This window comes from Brugia malayi (genome assembly GCF_000002995.4).
Source record: "Brugia malayi strain FR3 genome assembly, contig: Bm_v4_Chr4_scaffold_001, whole genome shotgun sequence".
NCBI classification, from domain to species: Eukaryota; Metazoa; Nematoda; class Chromadorea; order Rhabditida; family Onchocercidae; genus Brugia; species Brugia malayi.
The window spans coordinates 82,279-104,297 of NW_025062478.1; the positions used below are offsets into that span (position 1 = coordinate 82,279).

Here is a 22,019-nt window from a genome sequence, read left to right on the forward strand (position 1 = left end):
TTTTATAGTTATTGCTTATATCAGTTGATCATCCTCTCGTGGGGAAATATCGGTCCTTCCTTTTCTTTTTTTTTTTCCAAATTTCTATAAAAATCATAAATCAATGTTTGATTAATTTTGCTATTTTTTCTTTGAACTGAGATATGCAGGCATTTCTCTTTTCTTGTTATTTTGATATTTTATATGTTGCTATGATAGTAAATTCCTTCTTTAAAATTTCTTTGAAATGTTTTGAATTCAGCTGGATGGAAAAAGTTAGCCTTTGAGGAATGTCTTAGAAGAAGAGGATTTAAATTTTTAGATGTCAACATTGAATTCAATATTTAAGCACTTCCATTTATGAAATTCTAAATGCAGAAAGTATAAATTCGAGCAACATGTTATCAATCAAACAATAATTAAAAAATCATGAACTAATTTTTTTATTCGTCCGTCCTCTTCGCATTGTCGTAGTTCAGATAAAATGCAATTATTAGTTGAATTTGCTTGGTTAATTACTTTACTTCTCAATGCTAAATTTTGAGATTTTCCAGTCCTTCAGTTTTGTAGCTTGAAACTCAGAAAGTATCACACTTTTAAGTGTCAACCAGGTGACACGACGAGCAGGTCCTCTTGCAGACGGTCTGCATGAGTCGCCGGTAAGTCCGGTGGTTGCACAGTGACTGGTTGCAGTCCGGTGCCACATCTCGACACCTTGTCACATCCTTTGTTATACCATCAACGATTTGATTGGGTGTTCCTGGTCGATAACCTGCGAATTGTTCATTTACCGATTTGATAGGAACAAACGATACTGATAATTGTGAAAAGTATTGCAAAAATTTATAAAAATTCTTCTAGAGTTTGCGAATTATGAAACGACGAAGTAACTTTCTAAACTAACTTTAAGAGTGTGTGAATTGATTTACTTTTATTATCTTCAATATAATGTATTATTTGAAACTCTTGAAATACTTTCTGAATTAAAAGTGAAAGTAATTTAAGGTTCTATTTGCTGCCACTTCATCTCAAATTTCAGCACATTACTTATAATTTCTATTTCTAACTGACGTTGCTGACGTTCAAACCTGAGTGACATAAGCCGCACGTTCTCGGACATTCTCTACGCATCAGATGTGCATACATTCGTTCGCTGCACAAATATCGTTTGCCTAAATTATTTGATGAATTTTCATACCTCAAAATATGATAGCAATGAAGCAGTAGAATCAGTGCAATGGAATTCGATAAATTTGAATGCATTGAAATTTTACAGAAATACTTGTTAAATTCGAATACTTATATTCGAATACCTTCACAATCTGTTGATGAATCAACGCATACAGTTTGTTTCCAGTTTTTTGTTACGGAATGTGGCATAACTGTGGATGACAATGTAGCCATTAACTCTTCCATAATTTCTTCCTCTCCCTCTCCCTCTTCCTCTTCCTCTTCTTCCACTTGATCAGTAGTTGTTTCTAATTCAGAATACTCGAAATTATCTTTATCTTCACCATCTTCCACATCAACAACTTCTAAAGTAACTTTTTACCGGATGGCCAGAATCAAGCATACTGTTACGGATGATTCATGCACATTTATGATTTTAAATATAATATATGATCTTACTGCAATGATCTAAATATCGTAACATTCCATTTTATTGCTACTGCAGTTCTATGAATTATGACATTCCCCGTAATTCCTAATCTAATTTTGAAGTAAATGTAATATTATTGTAAGACAATACATACATATATAATCTCAGAACAATTAACAAAGTGCTTAATTAGTTTAAAAAGTAAGTTCGAGATGAATCGATCGCTTAATTAGAACTAGTTGAGTAGCAGTAGTAGTAGTAGTGATAGTATCACAGACCTATATCAGATTCTTTCTTATGTCGGTACTGATCCAGGATGTCACTTTTCGGATTATCTTCACATAGACCGCACGTCCTACAAACTGAGTGATTCATAAACCGGCAAGTAAGTGAAATGTTAAATTCATCGCTTTTCTTTCTTTCAAACTGATTCTGATTTACGGATTACTGTTCAAAACCATTCACATAATCAGGAAAACATAAGCCAGTATTAATCGTAGTGCTTTTTTAAATTGAAGAGATAATCTCTCATCCATTACTGTATGAATGCTAATTAGTTCCGAAAAAATAATCCGGCTAAACAGACAGAAGTAAGATATATATAGAAAGATGCAATGATATCGATATAAAATATACTTACTTTTTACAAACTGATTGCATGACACTGTGAAATGCATTGCTTTGACACATGTCACTTCTCCGTTTACAATGCCGTGACTTATCTGCGCAAATAATTTGAAATCCTCCTTTGACATCAGTTATCGAAATGATTAGCAGAAACAGAAGCAGCAAACAGTTCTTCAGAAGATTACGCATTTTCTGCAATAAAATTCAGTTGTACTTGTTGATTATCATAATAAACAACAATGGTGATTAGCTGATGGAACTAAATTATGCAAGCACTTTGCGCCCTGTAAACTTTGCTCATTTCTGCCAAATTCAGCAATGACCAATGATGGTAGTAGCACTTGTGCAGTCAGTGTCGTCAAACCGATTGCTATTGTTGTTGGGCGGACAGTGGTCATCTCACCTTGACTGTCGTCCCACTCACTTTGTTGACTTTAGTGACCGTCGGATTTAGTTTGGATGGATAACGAACGACTCAGACTTGAATATTCGTACATACTGCACTTCCTTCTTCCTTTCTTTCTCTCTCCCTCTCCCTCTCTCTTTCTAAATTTATATTTTATATCTGTTAATAAAATTTACATCTGTTATTTATGTTTTTTAATTTTTAGCAAGATATAATTCAATGTTGAGAAATGAATGAAGAAATGAAGTGCAATTTTTTTGTATTGCAATTGAAATTTTATTCAACTTCTTAGTTTTTGTTTCAAGCGGTTATTTGATTCTTTCTCTTCGGGTCACAGGTCAAGATAAATGACATTAAAGAAAACAAATTGCCATACTAATTAGGTCAGATTCAACGTGAAATATGAATCAACACTTTAATGATAACTTTTTCCTTTTATTTAAATAAATACAACTTCTCTACTTCATAAGCATCGATGAGAAAGTATTGGTCGTTGTTTAGAAAAGAGAAATTAAAAATACTTTTCATCTATTGCAGATCTTTTTACTTTAATTTCAGCATTTAATTGGAAAATTTTTTTTTTGACCAAGGAGTTATTTCAATTAAATATTAAATACTAAACAGTATACCCAAGTATACTTTACTGGAATCAGAATTACAAGTTGCCACCTTTGTTTACAACAAATGTATAATTTGATCTGAAATGGATGAATTTCATTTAACATTCCGGTTGACATTTTATTTCTGTTTATCTGTCCTTGTGATCGCCTATCTTTCTGTAAGATCAACGAAATTGATTGATAGTAATTGCAATTTTTGTTTATCACTTTACATTTATGGATAATTTATAAACAAACAATTTCGTTTGTTTTTTTTACTTCACGCAAAAGATAACAATGAATATTTCATTATTTACTGTTTCATTTGTAAGAAATTTTCGAGTATTTCAAAATTGTCCACTTGAATTTGACCTCTTTAGAACTTCAGTTGCTATTAACTTGGCTCTATTTAACAATGCTTGGCCAGCAGCAATGCGATACAATCTTACCATCTCAGAGTCATATTTACCTGGTAAAACATTTATTTTCCTTCATGAATTGCCCTATGAAGTTCCATTACTTTTCGATTAAATTACAACAATGCACGTGAAGGTAAACAAGGCTAAAAAGAGAAATAGACGCGAAAAAGTTAAATTTCAATTGATACCGACCGATAGAGTGCAGATTAATTAATTAATTAATTAATTACACAAATATTTTTTATTGCAGTAAAATTTATTATGTTTTATTTTCGGAAAACATAATCCTTTATCACAATGGATATTCATCCAGCAACAATATTTGTTCTACACTTGGCTTTCAAGCGCAGTTAGTCAAATGATTGATGGTTGAAATGATATTTTTAATCCATTATTCTATTTAAAAGCAATTCATTCATATGAAATGTGTGAAATTTCAGTTTGTTGCAGTGAAATAATCAAAAAACTACAACTATCAAAAGAAGCACATGGTGAAAAGGGGCGCAAATGTGTTGAAGGTCGTGGCGTCACGGTTAAACAAAAAAGCAACAAAAAGCAAAAGGCTAACAATATTGAATGAAGTTTAGTCTAAAATTGAATCCTTTCCCATCCATTAAAATTATTGCTTTTTCAATTTGCTAAAAATATTAAAAAGATATTTTGATAATTAGTACCGTAACGAAAAATCGGTCAACAATGTCCACATTTAAACACTGTAAATAAATAGAACTGATAATTTCAAATCTTTTTTTTAATTACCTTAAATATTTTTTTTACAAATTTATCATTTCCTTAGTTTGTATGCTTACTATTTTATATTTATAATTGATATAATGCAACAGGTGGCCGTGCATATATTAGTTGCATTAATGAGGCGATAGCCTTAACTTTATTTAGTCATCAGATTGACAGCAAATGATGGAATTAATACTAATTAGTCTTATTCTGTACATCTTTTTTGAACTCAGCGATTGCATCTTCGCTACGATACTTACAAATTATCACTTAATTCATTTCTTGTCATTTAGCATTTTCTTATTAGTTGTAATGAAATTAATAATTACAAAATCCTACCAAATGGAAGTGTTCGACATTGTGAATAGCTTGAAAATAAAAGAAAGCTTTACAGATGGATATTCTATGACACAAATGTGACATTAATGACCAAATATGGTAGTGTCTAACTCATCTAATTGTATTTAAACAAAGTGATCTGCTTTAACTGATTTGATATGTATCTCACTGGCAAAACATTGCAAAATTCCAAAAAATTCAGTTTTTAAAAATATTCTCCTCTGATTCATATTATAATGCTGGAATACATCTTTTCCATGAATACATCTACATTTCGAGAAATAAATGATGCATTCAAAATTAAAATACACATTTTTCTTCTCAAATATTTTACACGAAAAAATCCTTTACAAATTTTCCATTTTTTCCACGTAGTTAAATATATGGAATTTATGGGATGAAATTTGAATTTGTGTTCGAAAGATGAAATGCTTTCAAGTTCTTTTTCGAAGGTACACTTTCTTTCCTTTATTTTTTTCCTAGCAGTGAAACTGATGAAGTTGTCATTTCAATTCTAGCTAGGAATACAACTAGCTATAAGCTGAAAGTATTGTGGAGGGAAAGGTAAGTCAATATTTTCAAGTATTTGTTTCTTCTTTGAGAAAAAGCGAAAGGAAGAAGAAAAGGAGAGGAAAAGAGAGAGAGAGAGAGAGAGAAGAAAAATTGTCAAAATGGTTACAGTAATTAAATTTTTTTAGTGCATTTAATATTTTTTTAAAAAGAGAAAATCTAACAGTACATCGAGTAAGAAAGTGTATTAGTATTAAATTCCCCTCGTAATTTCCTCTCATTTCACAAAACGAATTGTTATTGAAATTTGAAATTATTGCTGATAACCATCAATTACAGAATTCAAAATTACCAAAACACAAAATATCGTAGCAGTTAATGATAAATTAATTTGCTTTCATTTCTAATTTATCGTCGAATAATGTGATTTTAAAAAGAAGAAAAAAATGGGTAAAATAAATTGGTAAAAAAATGGGTAAAAAAATAGAATATTAATTACTTACTTGATAAGATGAAGAAATGAGTTTCATGCAAAAGATTATATAGAGAAATGGCAGGCAAGTGGCTTTCTTCATTTTCACTCCAATTTATGCAATTATCTGTTCAGTAAATTAGGAATTATTTCAACCTGTATTTTTTCAAGAAATTTTTGACTGTGATAAACGTTGGAACGTAAAATTTCCCACAGTAGCCAAAGAGCTTTGAGTTATTCGAGAAATTTCACAAAATTTCCAACATATTTATGATTTTTTTCTATCAGCTATCAGGTAATGTTCAGCGTAAAGATCATAAACTGATAATTCCTATTAACGTATGATAAAGGCTTACTGATGCACCTGTAAACATTATCAGTTGTTATACAGAGAAAATACTCAAGTATGATGCACAGATGTGAGTGATACGAGAAGTCATAGCAATCACTGATTATTGACAAAAACCTTCATTTAGGTTACTTTGATAAGACATGAAGAAATGAACGTTATCAGCAATACTTATATAAGTATTACACGACACTAGTATTAATCAAATTGTAATTGTAATTCTCGTCTGTTCTACCAAAATTTTTTAATTCTTATCTTTTATCATCGCTAATATAACTCATCTGTCAGTCCATTGTGATAATATTCGAGCATAAAAGCAAAACTTATTCACGAAATTGTCACGAGCTGGACAGCAATGACAGGTGTTTCACACATACAGTTTAATGCAGCTGCAATCTCCAACAGCAAACTAGTTAATGACGTTCAGATAGGTGAGTCATGATATCGAAAGGACGGTACTTGTTGCAATAGTGCATTTGTTAAGGAAAAAGGTGAGCAATTTGATTTGCTTAACTTTTGCAAATTCTCAACAACACTTCAGCTATGTCTTCCATCTCTTTTTGCTTTCCTCGCTTCGCTGCAAATATTTGTATTAACTTCATTATTTAATTAATTGAAGTAAATTCTTCATTACTTTATAATACTTGGAGGTTGTCAACTCAACATATACAGTCGAAGTTCAGAGGTTTCGTTTAGACTAACCACGAGGCTTCAGTGGAAATGTTGAAAAAAGTAGAGAGCAAAGGGCAAAGGATAAAGAGGTAAAAGGTAAAAGGTATGGGATACAGGGTGTAAACTAATAGATAACGCTTCTCCAAAAAGGAAATCACTATCTGCATGACCCCTTTGCCACATTCTTCCGCTTGTCATCGTGATTGCTCGCCGATCACATAAAAACTGGTTCACCTGCCCCTTCCTTACCGTTTCCCTTTCCTCCTTCCTCTCTTCCCTTTTATTTCTCTCTCCTCAATTTTCACACAGTCTCAGATTTTGAATGACCGCACTTATGTGATTTTTTCGTCAGGAAGTAACATCCATTATTTGTTTAAAATTAGCAGAATTTGTCTTTTCATTCTTGCATTTCTCATTTACCTTTCAAAACTTTCATCGCACCTTATTCTCTCCACCAATCATTTATTTTTATCCATAATATTCTTATGAATTACAGCAGAAAAAAGTTTTTTTGCGGAAGAAAAGGAATGGCTTTCGATTTTAGTGGTCGTAACAGATTCACATTCAAATATACTTTTTATAGCTCTAACTTTACTCAGTCTTCTAAAGTATATGCATATAAGTAAGGACTGATTTGGGCAAGAGTGAAGCGAACGAACTTCCAAACAAGCATAGGACGAAGGGGACAGCACGCATCCCTGTGACACGATGAAGATGCTGGTGACGGCAGTGTCACGCTGTCGCCAGCCACAACGACATCTTATGAAGCTAATGAGACACAGCTAACCACCGCATCGCCGTGTCACTACAGAATTCACTGTCACTGATTAGCTAATGCATGCAACACGGAACGGAACCTTCCCATCGCCCATTTGCAAATAATTATTCCGTCCGGTCTGTCTCGTTTTGTCCTTTATCTGTCTATCACTTTTGGAATGCCTCTTTGTGTATGTATGTGATGTGTGTGCGTGTGTGTCACAATGGTATGATATACATGTCTTAGACACAGACACGTACTGATATGCGTCACATGGACGTCTAATCATTACTTTCGATCATTGTGAAGCATCTATTGTACATGGTTTCGGGATTCGTATTTTATTTATGTGTGTGTGTATGTCTGTCTGTCTGTATGTGTATATATGTGCACTCCTTTCAGTCTACAATTTTTGATTTCTGTTTTTTATCTGTATTATTAAGATGAGACTAAAACTGCGTTGCATATAAATTGGGCATCTAATCCTTACTTAAACCCAATCCACGTGAGTAATAAGTAAGTAATGTGATGTGAGTATGTGATTTTACAAAAATTAAAAATATAAAAGTCAGTTTGCACCAGAAATGATGCATTACTGATTTTCTTTGCAAAAGGAACTCTGTTGATTCTTCTAGCAGCAATGACAACAATAAGAAGAGATGTTGTAAAGAGTTCCATAAGAAATAACTATCTGTGGTTTGATCAGTAATAGAGTTATTCTGACGGGCGTTGCTTCTTTTCCGATGGGAAAATTCATTAAAAACACTGATAAATGCAACAGTGATAAGATAGTGATAAGATATAGCGTGAAATGCTATGAATGAATACCGCACATTGAATTTGTTGCTGTACTCAGGTGTTACCCACTCAGTGCTACCCACCCAGGTGCTACCCACCCAGGTGCTATCAGTAGTCATCTTCCTTCCCTGCAAACACAAGCAGTAAAGCAATAACTGGGCTCTCTGCTCTCTCAGGTAACTATTAATTGTGAGTCAAGAGATGTGACAACGAGACAGCACGACCCCGATAACACGCCTCGGACGGTCATCACACCTCGATGGGAATTTCAAAATTGCGGTCAATATGATCGGATTGCATAACACTGAATCGAACATTTTATCCGATATTCTTTTCTCTCCCTCCCTCTCTCTCTCCCTCCCTCCCTCTCTCTCTCTCTTCCCCTCCCTCTCCCTGCTATCACTCCCATCTTTTTTGTTTTCATAATTTGATCTGATAGAAATTTCATTTCCAATTTACTCTATTCTTCTGTTATTTCTCGCTCTATAAAATATCAGTAATCAATTTCAAATTAGTAATAACTAATTAAACAATTACTAATCACTATTAGTATTACCTCTGTGATTACAGAAGAACCGACAATTACACAGTTTTCCTGAAATCAGAATATATCGATAGAGACGAGAATTCGTAAATAGTATCTTCATAATGCTTAATTTTGTTCACTACCATCTTTCTGCGTAACTTATTCATCTTTCCGGATTTCAAACTAATTTACTCATCAGCTTACCGAATTCTTTCCGATTTCGTTATCGCTTTTATCTATCAAGTTGCTAATTTGTTATTTGTTTATTCAGTCATTTCTGCTCATACTTTGCTTTTCTCAGTTCTTTCTTGTTTGCCCTGCATTTTACATCATTTTAGCCTTTCCCTTTCATATTTAAATGAAAAGGAAACTTCCTTATTTGAATGGAATGAACTGAACTCAAAGGTCAACCATGTCCTTCATTTTACACTTCATTAGTGTAATTTAACAAGTTACACATTCCGAACATATCTCTTCTAACTGTTTCAAGTTGCAGTTATAATTTGTCACACAGTCAAATGATAGGAATGTTTACATCTAAGCAGACAATAGATTCAGTATCAGTTACCGGATTGTACCGGAATTATGTCATTTGCAGGAATGTAGATAACTATACGAATACTTTCCTAACACTTTTCATATCTCTGAGGACAAAGTGGTATATTATAAAAAATTTATAAAAGAGTAATTTTTTGGTATGTCTGAGATAACTGAAGATTGGTACCAATATATGAGTTTCTCGACAATTAAAGTAAATTTCAGTAATGTTTCTAATTAGAATATAATCCAGAAAGTTTCATGAGTGTATATTTTCTCAGAATATTTGTCATTTTCATCACAGTTTTTAGCAAAAAATTCAAGCTGAGCAAGAATCAGTTGTTATTTTCTTTTGTTTGATAATAAAATGCTACATACATTGCTGATAATATGATATGTGTTAGCTTATCAGTAACATGGGTAAATGTTATCAAAAATTTCTCATCACCATATAAGAAAGTATTCAATCACTACTGCTTAACCTATAAAACCCTCTACTACTCAGTTTTTTCTTCTTCAACACAGAAATCTTGGGAAAGTTATTGATGAAATGTATTGAATTTCGAAATTGAAATAAAAACTTGCTGTGATTGTTGTTCGTTTTAAAAATTTCTCCATCCTTTTTTCTCTCCACATAATACCTTCTAAGTATTTTATGATCAGTTCGTTTTCTTTCTCTCTCTATCTCTCTCTTTTCCTCTCTTTTTCATTTTATTAATTCAGATGAGGGATAAAAGTTGTTATTTCTTATCAGAGTCTTGAATTATTTCCAAGAAATGGTGTAATTTTTTAATTAAATTCATTTGTGGTAATGCAGTTTTACTCCTTTTTTCTCTTATCTATTATTTAATTTTATTTTTGATGAAATTATCAGTACTTCCAGGTTGTGATTTCAATGTCCAATTTAATTGTGTAATGCATAGAATAATTCATAGTTGACAGAAGTAGGCCTTTTAAGCGCAATTGTCAACTTTCACCCAATGACCCGCCCTGATTAAAAAACTTATCTCATCCTACAAAATCAGTGAGCATTCAAAATTTTTATTCTTAAAGATTCTAGAAATTCTTCTTCCTTTGACATCTAATCGCCACCGTTATCAGTCAATCGATCATTGATCTAATCAATCAATCAATCGATGAAGAGTGGAGATCAGATAGTTTAATAGCTGATATACCTACCCTACGACTCCGTTCACTTCCCAATGTCTATTTTATTGCACATAAATCAGTTTCCGTCTTCTAATTTAGTTGTGTAATGGTACTCAAATTATTGATTCACTTTCTGACTTCATAGATCCAAAATATATTTAAAAATTAGAAGAAGGATGTCAAATTCCCTGTTTTCCCTCTTAGGTCATCCTTATTACCTTCTCCTTTTCTCCTTCTCTCTCCCTCTCTCTTTAGATCAAAGGATACTTTTAAAATGGTATGCAATTAATTATTGAACTGCCAATAATCTGCCAATAATGCTGAACTAAATTATCGAACTACATACAAGTTTTTTGGGTAATAACTAACTAATAAAAATTCTAATTAATTCTGTTTTTCTATCAATTCTACAGAATGTAATTTAAAGTTGATTAATTAAAAAATGATGATTAACTGTCATCTGATGGTGCACTAATAAGTGATGATGTATGCCATTAAAATAAATTTATGAAATGACAAGAGTTTGTTATAAATTAAAATGACAGAAATACTTTCACTACTTTTTTCTTATCTTTCCATTAAAAGCAATACAACTCTTTGCATAATTAAATTTTATCTTTCCTTTCAAAGCGCACACTTATATAAATTGGCAAGATGGATCTTATCAACAAGATAAAGCCATGTTCTGAAAAGACAATTGAAAACAACTGGGATTAACTAATTGATCTGAGGGTGGCAAGTACCATTAAAGCATTTCAATTTAGCTTACTTTTACTTAAATAATTGAAGCGCTCATGACTGAAGCCAATTTCCTCCCGGGAAAATTGGTTCTATCAGTTTGCAGAAGCTTTTAGTTGATTTTATTTTTAAAGCCATAAAAGTTGTCGCACTTATATATATATATACACACATACACATACACACATACATACATACATCACATACATACATACACACACGTACCTATAAACATAAATACCGAGAGAGAAAGCTTCTTGTTAATTGAAAATTTTCTCTCTAAGCAACTTGGTAAAATTCATATATTCCAGTATAACTGTTGAACTGAGAGAGAGAGAGGGAGAGAGAGAGAGGGAGAAGGAGAAAAGAGAGATTTGCTTCGTAATTCTTAATCTGTGGTGATAAGTGACCAATTAGTTGACAGTTGGCTATGCAGCATAATCCAACCAACAAGGTAGGCACTGCTTCTTTTTCTCTTTTCTCCTGTATGATAACTTATCACTAACTTATTCTTCAGTAAGCCAATCTTATGATTATCAGTTCCCTCAATATCACAAATGGCAATTAATTATTAATTACCTCTATTACTATTAAGCTTCTTCAACTGATATCATCCATTAATCATTGCACTGCACTATATACTTCCAAACATTGATATGCTATCTTTATCTGCCATCTTATTATCAATACTGATAACACTGCTTCATATAACATGTCTTAATTTAATTTGAACATCAAATAAACAGAGGAATTCCTCCGTAAGCTGTCAGTATTTAATTTGCCAGTATTCATTCAAAATATTTCAAACAAAAAAAATATTTTACCCATCTTGCAAAAAGCATATTAGTCGAAATAACTAATTGCCCACGTTAAGTTCTGGGGATTTTATCAGTACCCATGATGATAATGTGTATGTCTACACAGCCATGTTTCTTTCCTTCTTCCTTTTTTTCGTATATTTTGTTACGATAGTATTTCTCACGATTGAATAAAATCTCCGTTCAGCTATCTTTGACTGTCTCTGATAAGTTATCAACATTTTATCTAAGGTCTTTGTGTCATCAATTGCAAAAGGATGAAAAAGCAGGGCAAATCGTCATCCCACTAAGAAATAGAATAACTTTTGTTTATGTCAATCGATGTCAATCATCAGTCGGTCAATTTCCTTACTGTTTCGCTTTGTTTTTGTTTTTCCTTCCAAAATAAGAAATTCTGTTTGAAAAGCTGAAAGTTGATCTTTTCTAAGGACAAAAGAATTTCTCAAATATAATATAAACATTCGCTTGGAACTACTTTGTCCTTTTCTATTTCCATTTGAATTAGAGAAATTATTTGTGTTTTTTATGAATTTTTCTTTTTACTAAATCAATTATATATTGAAATTATCAAATCTTACAACAATAATTCTTTTTCTTTCTTTGCCATCATTTTTTCTATGACAATTAATGAGTGAACAGCAATATTATAAGTAATTTATCCTCTTTTTTATTATCATTATCAAGTGCTAAAAATATTCTTTAAGCTTTTTAAGTAGCAAAATTTTCCGCATATTTCTTCTTATTTGTCAAAAAAGGTTTAGTAATAATAGACTTTGTAATCAATAATTTCTATTATCATTGTTGAAATTCTTATCATAAAAGAATGGAAGTGGCGGAGATATTATTATACCACGAAGAAATGAGATTTTTTTTCCCTCAATGTTATGTTCTTTTTTTGAAAAACGTTTTAAAAAAAAGAAACGAAAGACTTAAGTATCGCAAAATACATTTTGGGAAATGTATACTCTTTCGAAATTATTTTATTATAAGTAATCAGATATTGTTATCAGCCCTTGTTGAACTGTGATAATTATTCTTCAGCAATACTATCACAGAATTCATGCATGCATTAATTTTGCATTGTATTAAGTAAAAATGTAGTAAGTGAAAATTCCTGCAAATCAAAAATTGTTTGTCATTTTTTAGCATTGCATTAAGTCTTTCTGGAAATTATTCAAATAAATGCTTATATCAAATAAGCAAAAAAATTGTCATTTCAAAATTTGTTGGTAATTAAGGAGAAAAGTTATTTATTAAAGGCATCCAGCATTATATTTAATTTACATTAACATCGACTGTTAACGAAGAAGTAAGCATGGATTTACTTTTTTAATTTCAAATGGAGAGTAATTCATTTGAATTTTGTTTTACTTCACTTTGATCTTTTCTGATGAGAAATTCTTTGCACATTGAAGACGGAATTATTGAAGTGATTGATCCTACTCCCTTGGAAATGATCCAGTAATCAGAAAAACAATGATAATAGCTAATTGTAGAGCATATTATATTATCATACTATTGTATCACTATTAATTACAATAGCTGTGCATTTCAAATAATTTTAAGCATTTATTCATTTGAAAAAATCTCCGAAATTATATTCAAAAATTTGAAATATGCAAAACTTTTAGTATTTTAATAAAATAGCGTAACATTAGCTAGCTAACTATAGAGATCTCACATGAACAATTTAGAAAAGTCAGTTAGTTTTGCAAGTGAAAGCTATGTTTCAAATTTTTTTCTCCTGAAATAAAAATTTTTATGATATTGAATTCATTTCCAAAAATTTTTTAGAAATGTTTTTTCTAAAACTTTTTAATTTTGAAACGAAGTAATTTTAGAAAAAATTTTTCCGAAATTACTAAATACTGGTTTTTCATTCTTTCTTTTTTGAAAACGGAAATTTTTTGATCCGAAGAAATAAAAATAGGAAAATTTCTTCCTTCTCATATATTTTTCATTAGCAAAAGAAAAGATTTAAAATTTAGAAAAATGGGATGAAATTTTTTTCTTAGAACTATAAATTGCTTAGTCGTACTTGTATTGAAGAGAATCCCACAGTGGTGATTGCATATTTGAATTTCAAACGATAGATAAGTGATAACATAAAGATAAAAAAAGTAGATGAGTTAGTATTACTTGACCCAGATGCTTGACCTCCACATACATACACATATATATATATGTGTGTGCATTCTCTCGATTGGTCAGTCTATCATTTATTATCATTTAAGCGAATCTCTCCTTATCTCGTTTTAGTGTTTATTTTCAATCTTTTAAGAATTTACTGAGATTTAAGAAATTAAAAAACAAACGACAAAGAAATATTTCAAATCTTTTGTTGAATAAAAAAAAAGTCTGAATACGAAGTCAGTAAATTTTGAATTTAGAGTGTTCCATTATCATTATCATATCACTTTGTTTCAGTTTACAATCATTATGCTCTTTCCTAATAATAAAATGAAAATATGATAGTTACTCATGAATTGAACCAGTATTTGTTAAATGATTTTACAATTTTCTTACTTAAATTTTGAATAGATTTAAAAAATTCGCTTCCACTTATTTTCGTAATTTAAAAAATATTTATTTACTTGTGATTTCACTTGTCATATCACTGTTTATCACTGTCTATCAAATCAAAATTATTTTTTCATTACACTGCAACTTATTCTGCAGTTTTCTACTTACCATTTATTATCAACCTAAATCTAGAAAATGTCATTATCTGCTATCTGCTTTACTAATTCTAATATTTTCAAAGATTTCTTTCTGTTTCATTTTTTTTTTTTTTTTTTTAATATCTGCGTAATTTTATTGAACTCGACAATGTTTATAAATTTAGTTGACAATGTTGATTGATATCGTTTTTAATTTTCTCTTTTTCTCTTTGAATTCTAACTGTTTGCATTATAATTGAAAGTGTCAAAATATAATTAAAAGTTCTTTGCAGGTAGTTAAAAGAACGGAACGTTTACAGAAACAGTGGAAAAATATATCTGATATTGCGATCAGAATTTATAATTATTGCAGTAATAGTATGCATATTGGTTAGTGCTAATAAATTTTCATTTTCTTTTTATTCAATTAATAATTTGAATTTTCCAATTAATTACTACTATTGGTTTTATTATTGTTATTAATTGAATTGTGATCATTTCAGGAATAAAATAAATTATCATTCTCGTTAATTCACTTTATTGAAATTTTAGGATGAAATGCTAATTAAATGTGCAAGTTGTTGTTTATTTTAAATCTCGAAATTCATTTTTTTTTCTTTTTTTTTGTAAATAAATTAGATAAGATTGTGCAATGGATGGTATTTTTTCATAATCTTTGAAAAGCATTTATTATATTTTGTATAGTTTATACTCTGCTCTGTTTATACACTACTTTATATTTCAAACTCGTCGCACGGAGTTCGAATAAAATTGCCATGAAATCCTTCAAAACTATTCTAATTAATATTCAAATACTCTTCCGTGTATTTCTCTCTTCTTCATTCAAATACTAATTAATGTCTTTTATTTTAATCATTTCTTTTTCACTTTCTCCAAGTAATGACAGCAGAACAAAAATTAATTTTTCTTTTTGTTGTTATGTTATGAATCACAAAAGACATTAATTACTGAATTGGAGGTGAAAATTCCGAATTCCTTATGATTTTCATCTTCCAAATTCAAAAAATATACTTTCAAATATTTTTACGCAGTGTAAAAAAACGAAAAACTAAAAGAACTATTTGGAATTTTTTAACAAAGATAATATTATTGACTATCTGATCTTCAATTGAAAATGAGTGATTAATTAATTTAATGATTTGTCCATTGTTTTTTTTTTTTTTATTTCATTTTATTATTCATTAACTCATTTTGGCTACATCTGTTCATTATATAATGAAAGATGTCCACATACTTCATTTCATTTTAAAACTGAAATATGAATCTTAATTGCTATCCATGTAATTAATTTCCTTTTTTTAATTAGCGAATCAAACTTTTTTTGCATCTGTATATTTCTGCTGCGATATGAATTCTTTCTCAATTTCCTTTTCCAGAAACACCGCTCGACGGGGACGCGAGTGTGCTGTCCGAGAATGCGGCGGCACAAGCCATACGGAAGAGCTACGTCCACGGAGTGTCCAGCATTCCGCTGCTCTTCGACACAATTGGCGATCGTCTCCGGATGGCCGTCGATCAGGTCTGTGTCTACCTTTACTTCTACTTTTTATCTAATTTCAGTTGCTGCCTAATTGTTAGCAAGGATCCCTCTGTGAATTCACCTACTCATTTTAGGTGCCGGATCGCGAATTTGTCATCTTCAAGCGTGATGGTATACGTAAAACCTATCAGCAACTTCTCCACGATGTATATTCTCATTTTCCTCCTTTCTATTTTCTTAAGTGTAACTTTTTTCGAAGAATTTAAAAAAGTTTATCTTCAAATTAATGCAATCTTCAATTCATTCTTGTTCATTTTATTTGCAAGGAAATTGAATTAATCCAAATGATTTCTTACGCAGTGTGAAAAATTGGCCACCGGTTTGCTGCATTTGGGTTTGAACCGCGGTGATCGTGTCGGAATGTGGGGTCCAAACTTGTACGAATGGATTGTTTGCCAATTTGCCACTGCCCTTGCTGGCATGATTTTGGTAATTCTATCAAATGGAAAGATTACATTCAATAAGTTTGATAATGCTACATAAAATTAAATCAGTGAAATGTAATTGAAAGAAAAAAACATCGATTATTTACTGGAACACATGAACTACTAGAAATTCTCGTCATAACTTCAACTATTTAAAAAGAAAATTTTTTTTGTAATTCCTAAAGATGAAATGGTAAATTTCCTCCATTATATAAGAATGCATAGTTTTCTAAAATTTTAGGTAAACATAAACCCATCATATCAGTCGGAAGAGTTGAAATTTGCGCTTGGTAAGGTAGGCATTAAAGCACTAATCTCACCTGCAAGTTTCAAGAAATCAAATTACTACTTATCGATGGTGGATGTTATCCCGGATCTTGCCGTTAAAGCGGAAGGTAAAGGTGATGTATCAGCGGATTACTTTCCTAAATTTCGTCATCTGATCATCATTGATCGAAATGATGATAACAAATCATACAGGTACGAATGATTTCGAATTAGTAGTTTTCCTGAGCAGTTTATATCGAAATAAACTATCTCTAATCTTTTTGACATTTCAGATGTGTATAAATGTAAATAAGAGCAAGATCTAAAGTTTAATTATCACATTTAATTAGTGAGTGCTTACTTCAGAAAGTTACTGAATAATTCGGTAAATATATTGACCAAGATCATATAACTAATATTTAAATAATTGACAATATTCCAATTGTAGAGGAGCTTGGAGATATTCGGATGTGATAAAAATGGGTACAGAAGAAGATCGATTAAAATTAGCCGATATTGAACGACAGATACAACCGGATGATCCAGTTAATATACAGTATACCAGTGTAGGCATTTTTGTTTGCATATGACAAACACTAATATTCTGACCTTTGAACTTCTGTATAAATGTTTAGGTAATGCACTAAGTCTGATTAGATTAGCTTACACTTAGCTTTATCCACTATGCAGAAGAAAAAGGAACCAGAAAGTAATGAAATCAGATAGAATTTATAAAATGTCAATAAAGTGAAATGAATATTCTTAGAAGCAATTTCACTTATCCGTCATCAGTAAGTATTTCCTTTCATTTTACAGAAAAATGCTGGATGCCGGATACGAATTTAATTTATTTTAACTCAGATTTTAGTTCATTTTCTTACTGACTCTGAACAAAAAATATTTTTAATAGTAATTACAAAAAAAAAAAGTAAATATTTAAATGTATAAAAAGTAAAAATTTGCATTGTTGTGCAAAAAGTACGAATTGTGAATTAATTTTCGCTTAATGATTGCTTTGTTTTACTTTCTTATTCTTATTCTAGGTTTTCCCTTTCTATCTTCTTTATTTATTTCATTTTTTTTTTTTTTTTTTGATGTAATTATTTTATTAACATTCTGAGAGCATTATCTGTAGATTTTCTCGTTATGTTATATCAAAAAAGAAACAATTTTCAATTAAAAAAAAGAAAAAAAAAAAAACTGCATGAAATAAATTAATTGTTCAGTAATAAAACACAAAAAATAAACAAATGAATTCTATAACTTATTAGTTCTAAAATGTTATTTATTCATTAAAGTACTTCTTGGCATTACTGTTTATGAAACAATCAAAAATAAATATTGAAGATAAGAAGAATATAGCAGCCAAAATATCTGCTAAAAAAGCGACCCATTTTGATCAGATATAAATATGTGAAAATTGGTATAAATAAGTCAATCAGTAGTACCAGAAATTAATTGTCAAAATTTGATTATCAATTCTGTTTTCTTGATTACTAAGCTATTATAAGTTAATGCTAGAACTTTAGGGTACTACCGGACAACCAAAAGGAGCTACCTTAACTCACCATAATGTTGTTAATAACGCATATTTCGTTGGACGACGTGCTGGTTATAATGAAAAAGTGAGACGATGTGATATTATTGTTTTCTTTTTTCTCTCTCAAAAAAATGTAATGGAATATCGATAATGCATTACTGATTTCGTTTAAATTACTATTATTGAAGTTTGTTCTTCACATTTTTTTCAAATTCAAAGGAGAAAATTACCTGATAAAATGAATTGTTGAAATTTTCTTCTTTACACTTTTATATATTTATTCACCTCGAATACTATTTTCAGCGTACAATAATTTGTATTCCAAATCCATTGTATCATTGCTTTGGTTGTGTTATGGGCAGTTTAAGCGCATGTGTACACCTGCAAACTTGTGTCTTCCCAGCGCCATCATTCGATGCTTTAGCTGCTCTTCAAGCTATACACGAAGAAAGGTTAGTTAGTTTTCATTTATCTTTTGTTCATAAAGTTCAAAAAGAGAAATAAAACTATTTCATTGATCTTTGTTTCAATTTTTACACTTCTGACCTTTCTGCTATATAAATTTCAAATTTAAATCTTTATCGTATAAACGAATGCGATGTTTAATTATTCTTTCCCTTTGAATTAAATTTTTTAATATTAGGTATACACATATTTTCCATCAGAATACTGCATTGCATACTGATTAGCTTATCAGTTATCATTATCAACAACCGATTGCTATGTCTTCCAACTATAATCAGAAATAACTTTGTGTATGAGCGAATGATTTTCATTTCTTGTAAAATCGCTGACTTTGTCTTTATGTTTTTATGTGAATTAAAGGTGCACAGCAGTTTATGGCACACCAACAATGTACATTGATATGCTGAACCATCCTCAGTACAAGCAGTACGATTGCACATCGATTACGTCAGGTAGGGTTGTGATAATTTTCTTACTTATCTAAATCTGTGCTTATCATTATCAGATGTGATTGCGAACAGGAAAGAAGCAAAATATAAAAAATTGGTTAACTTCATTCTTATCCGATCGCAATTTTCCTACAGAAATTTGATGTGTTATCATCATCATAAATGATAACAAAAAGACTTAAATATGCTAAGTTTCACTTCAACAATTAACCATATCATATATGTAATGTTGATATCCTGCAGTTATCATTATAAATGATAATAAAAGCACTAGACTGAAAATAGCAACGAAGAAATGTTAGCATTTATTAAGAATGAACTAATCGATGGTAATAAAATCTATCAGGTATTTATGTGATGTAGCTATTTCCCCATCATATCATTTTATCATTTCAGGTTTTGTGGCCGGAGCACCATGTCCTATAGCTTTATGCCAAAGACTTGTGAGTGAATTGGGTATGCGTGATTTACAGGTAATTGTGTAATTTAATTTTTTATTTTTAAACTTGTTCTAATAGTTTCTCCAATTTTTTGTTTTAATCAAATTTTTGAAATTTTCAGGTATGTTATGGTACAACAGAAACCAGTCCAGTATCTTTTATGTCACTTAGAGACGAACAACCGGAAGAGCGTATCAAATCTGTTGGCTATATTATGGATCACCTTGAAGTATACCTATGATTCTTTTCTTGTCCTAATTTCTATTTCAACAACATTTTTTTTAAAAAAGTATATTTTATTCATACTAGTATCGTACTAGTATTTTTCACTTATTATTTCTTACTTATGAAAAATTTTGATATGTATTTCTCAGTCGGCTGTAGTTGACAGTGAAGGAATAATTTTACCACGTGGTGAACGTGGTGAAGTACTCGTCCGAGGTTATTCCGTGATGAAATACTATTGGAATAATGAACGTCAGACTAAGGAAGAAATTACAGCTGACAGATGGTACCATACTGGGTCAGTTATAAGCTCTTGTTCGATTATTTAAATGATTAAAATATTAATCTGTTCATTTGTTAAAATCGCTACTGCAATCGTTAGCCAATTTATTAGTATAAGTAAACAATTTATTGTGAAGTTGAGATTCTGTTTTATAGTGATATTGGTGTAATTCATGAGAATGGGTCGTTGAGTATTGTTGGCAGAAAAAAAGATATGATTGTACGTGGTGGTGAAAATATTTATCCACTGGAAATTGAGCAGTATTTGTTCCGACATCCAAAAATTGAAGACGTACAGGTATTTAAGAAGGATTTGACTAAGTTACGATTATAGATTGAAAGGCCTCAATTATTTGAATTACTAAAATAGAATTGAAATCATTTTGTAATCTGCTATTCAATCTAATATAAATAAATGATATAAAGTTTTGGAAACTAAATTTGTTTTGAATATAAAGCAAACTTTGATCTGTTTCATTAGAGTTGCTGAAAATGATGATAGCCGGATAATTCCATCTGCACATGATGCCTATTCACTTTGATTTTAGGTTGTCGGCGTGCCGGATGAACGGTACGGTGAAGTAGTATGTGCATGGATACGGTTACGTGATAGTGCGGGTGATATTACGGAGGAGGATATCCGGGATTTTTGCAAAGGACGAGTGAGAAATATGATATGATATTGATATGTGCTGCTGATAGTTGCTCACTGTTTCTGAGATACTGATTCGAATTATGATCGTAATTTGTGAAAGTACTTGTAACAAGTAATTATTCAAAAAAAAAAAAAAATATCTTTATCAAATGAATTATTCCATTTATTTTCCTAATTTAACCCGCAATTTCTTTTTACAGATTGCACACTTCAAAATTCCACGATATATCTTATTCAAAAAAGAAAATGAATTTCCGCTAACAGTAACGGGTAAAATTAAAAAATATGAGATAAGAGAATTATCAAAAATTGAACTTGGATTGGAGCAGGTTGGTTTGCTCTTTCTTTAACAAATTTATCACTTAATTCTAAATATTTTTAAATAGTCCCCTAAGTCATTTAAACGGAGTGCTTTAATTTTGATATCTAATTACCGTAAATTTAAATTACTGAACTCTCATGATAATAACATATCAGCACAAACTGCTTGCAGCATTTCTTGCTAGTTGTTTAATAAGAAAAAAAAATGCAGGTATGGCTTGTAATGTAAAGTAGAAAATGCACTGTTATCAATATCATTTATCATTTTTTTACTGTCAATTTCAGTCTGCTGTTTTTCTTTTGCTTAAATTAAAGTTAAAACTCATTTAGCCTAGTGGGAATCGTCTTTTTACAGATCAAACGACGTGTTGATCATTTCAACGGCGAATGGGTTTTTGACGTACAAGCAGAAAAGCACTCAGCCAAGCCAAGAGGCTAACGTGAAAATGTCCTAGTACTATTATTACCCCTAGTGCTCCTACCACTACTACCACTACTACTGCTACTATTGCTATTGCTATTGCTCTTATCAGAAGTACCATTAGTTCTCTTTGTTTCTTTACTTTGCTTTATTTTGCATCTACAATGATTCAGAAAAATATGATTTTAGCAAAGAATTTATATGTATTAAACGTGTTTTCTTCTTACTGTGAATTATTTAAGTGAAATTTCTTAAATTCAATTCTTAAATTTCCTTTC

At 30.6% G+C, this 22,019-nt stretch overlaps 3 protein-coding genes across 3 annotated transcripts; 2 read left to right on the forward strand and 1 right to left on the reverse strand.

Moving 5' to 3' along the window:
- Nucleotides 1-575: 575 nt before the first annotated feature.
- Nucleotides 576-2,395, reverse strand: Bm6688 (ShTK domain containing protein; the record flags this gene model as incomplete). The annotated part of the gene is made up of 5 exons (XM_043081126.1): nt 576-751; nt 1,068-1,151; nt 1,299-1,523; nt 1,858-1,934; nt 2,220-2,395. The coding sequence occupies 5 exons, from the start codon at nt 2,393-2,395 to the stop codon at nt 576-578; spliced, it is 738 nt and encodes a 245-aa protein (XP_042937060.1).
- Nucleotides 2,396-3,643: 1,248 nt separating this feature from the next.
- Bm17698 (Uncharacterized protein) lies at nt 3,644-4,210 on the forward strand (the record flags this gene model as incomplete). The annotated part of the gene is made up of 2 exons (XM_043081127.1): nt 3,644-3,683; nt 4,071-4,210. The coding sequence occupies 2 exons, from the start codon at nt 3,644-3,646 to the stop codon at nt 4,208-4,210; spliced, it is 180 nt and encodes a 59-aa protein (XP_042937061.1).
- A 10,860-nt stretch (nt 4,211-15,070) lies between these two features.
- Nucleotides 15,071-21,759, forward strand: Bma-acs-1 (AMP-binding enzyme family protein; the record flags this gene model as incomplete). The annotated part of the gene is made up of 16 exons (XM_043081128.1): nt 15,071-15,080; nt 16,088-16,230; nt 16,326-16,397; nt 16,552-16,680; nt 16,918-17,156; nt 17,392-17,509; nt 18,473-18,568; nt 18,787-18,935; nt 19,309-19,400; nt 19,794-19,870; nt 19,959-20,066; nt 20,212-20,360; nt 20,501-20,642; nt 20,893-21,006; nt 21,200-21,328; nt 21,676-21,759. 16 exons carry the CDS (start codon nt 15,071-15,073, stop codon nt 21,757-21,759), a joined length of 1,851 nt encoding a protein of 616 aa, XP_042937062.1.
- Between the last annotated feature and the right edge of the window lie 260 nt (nt 21,760-22,019).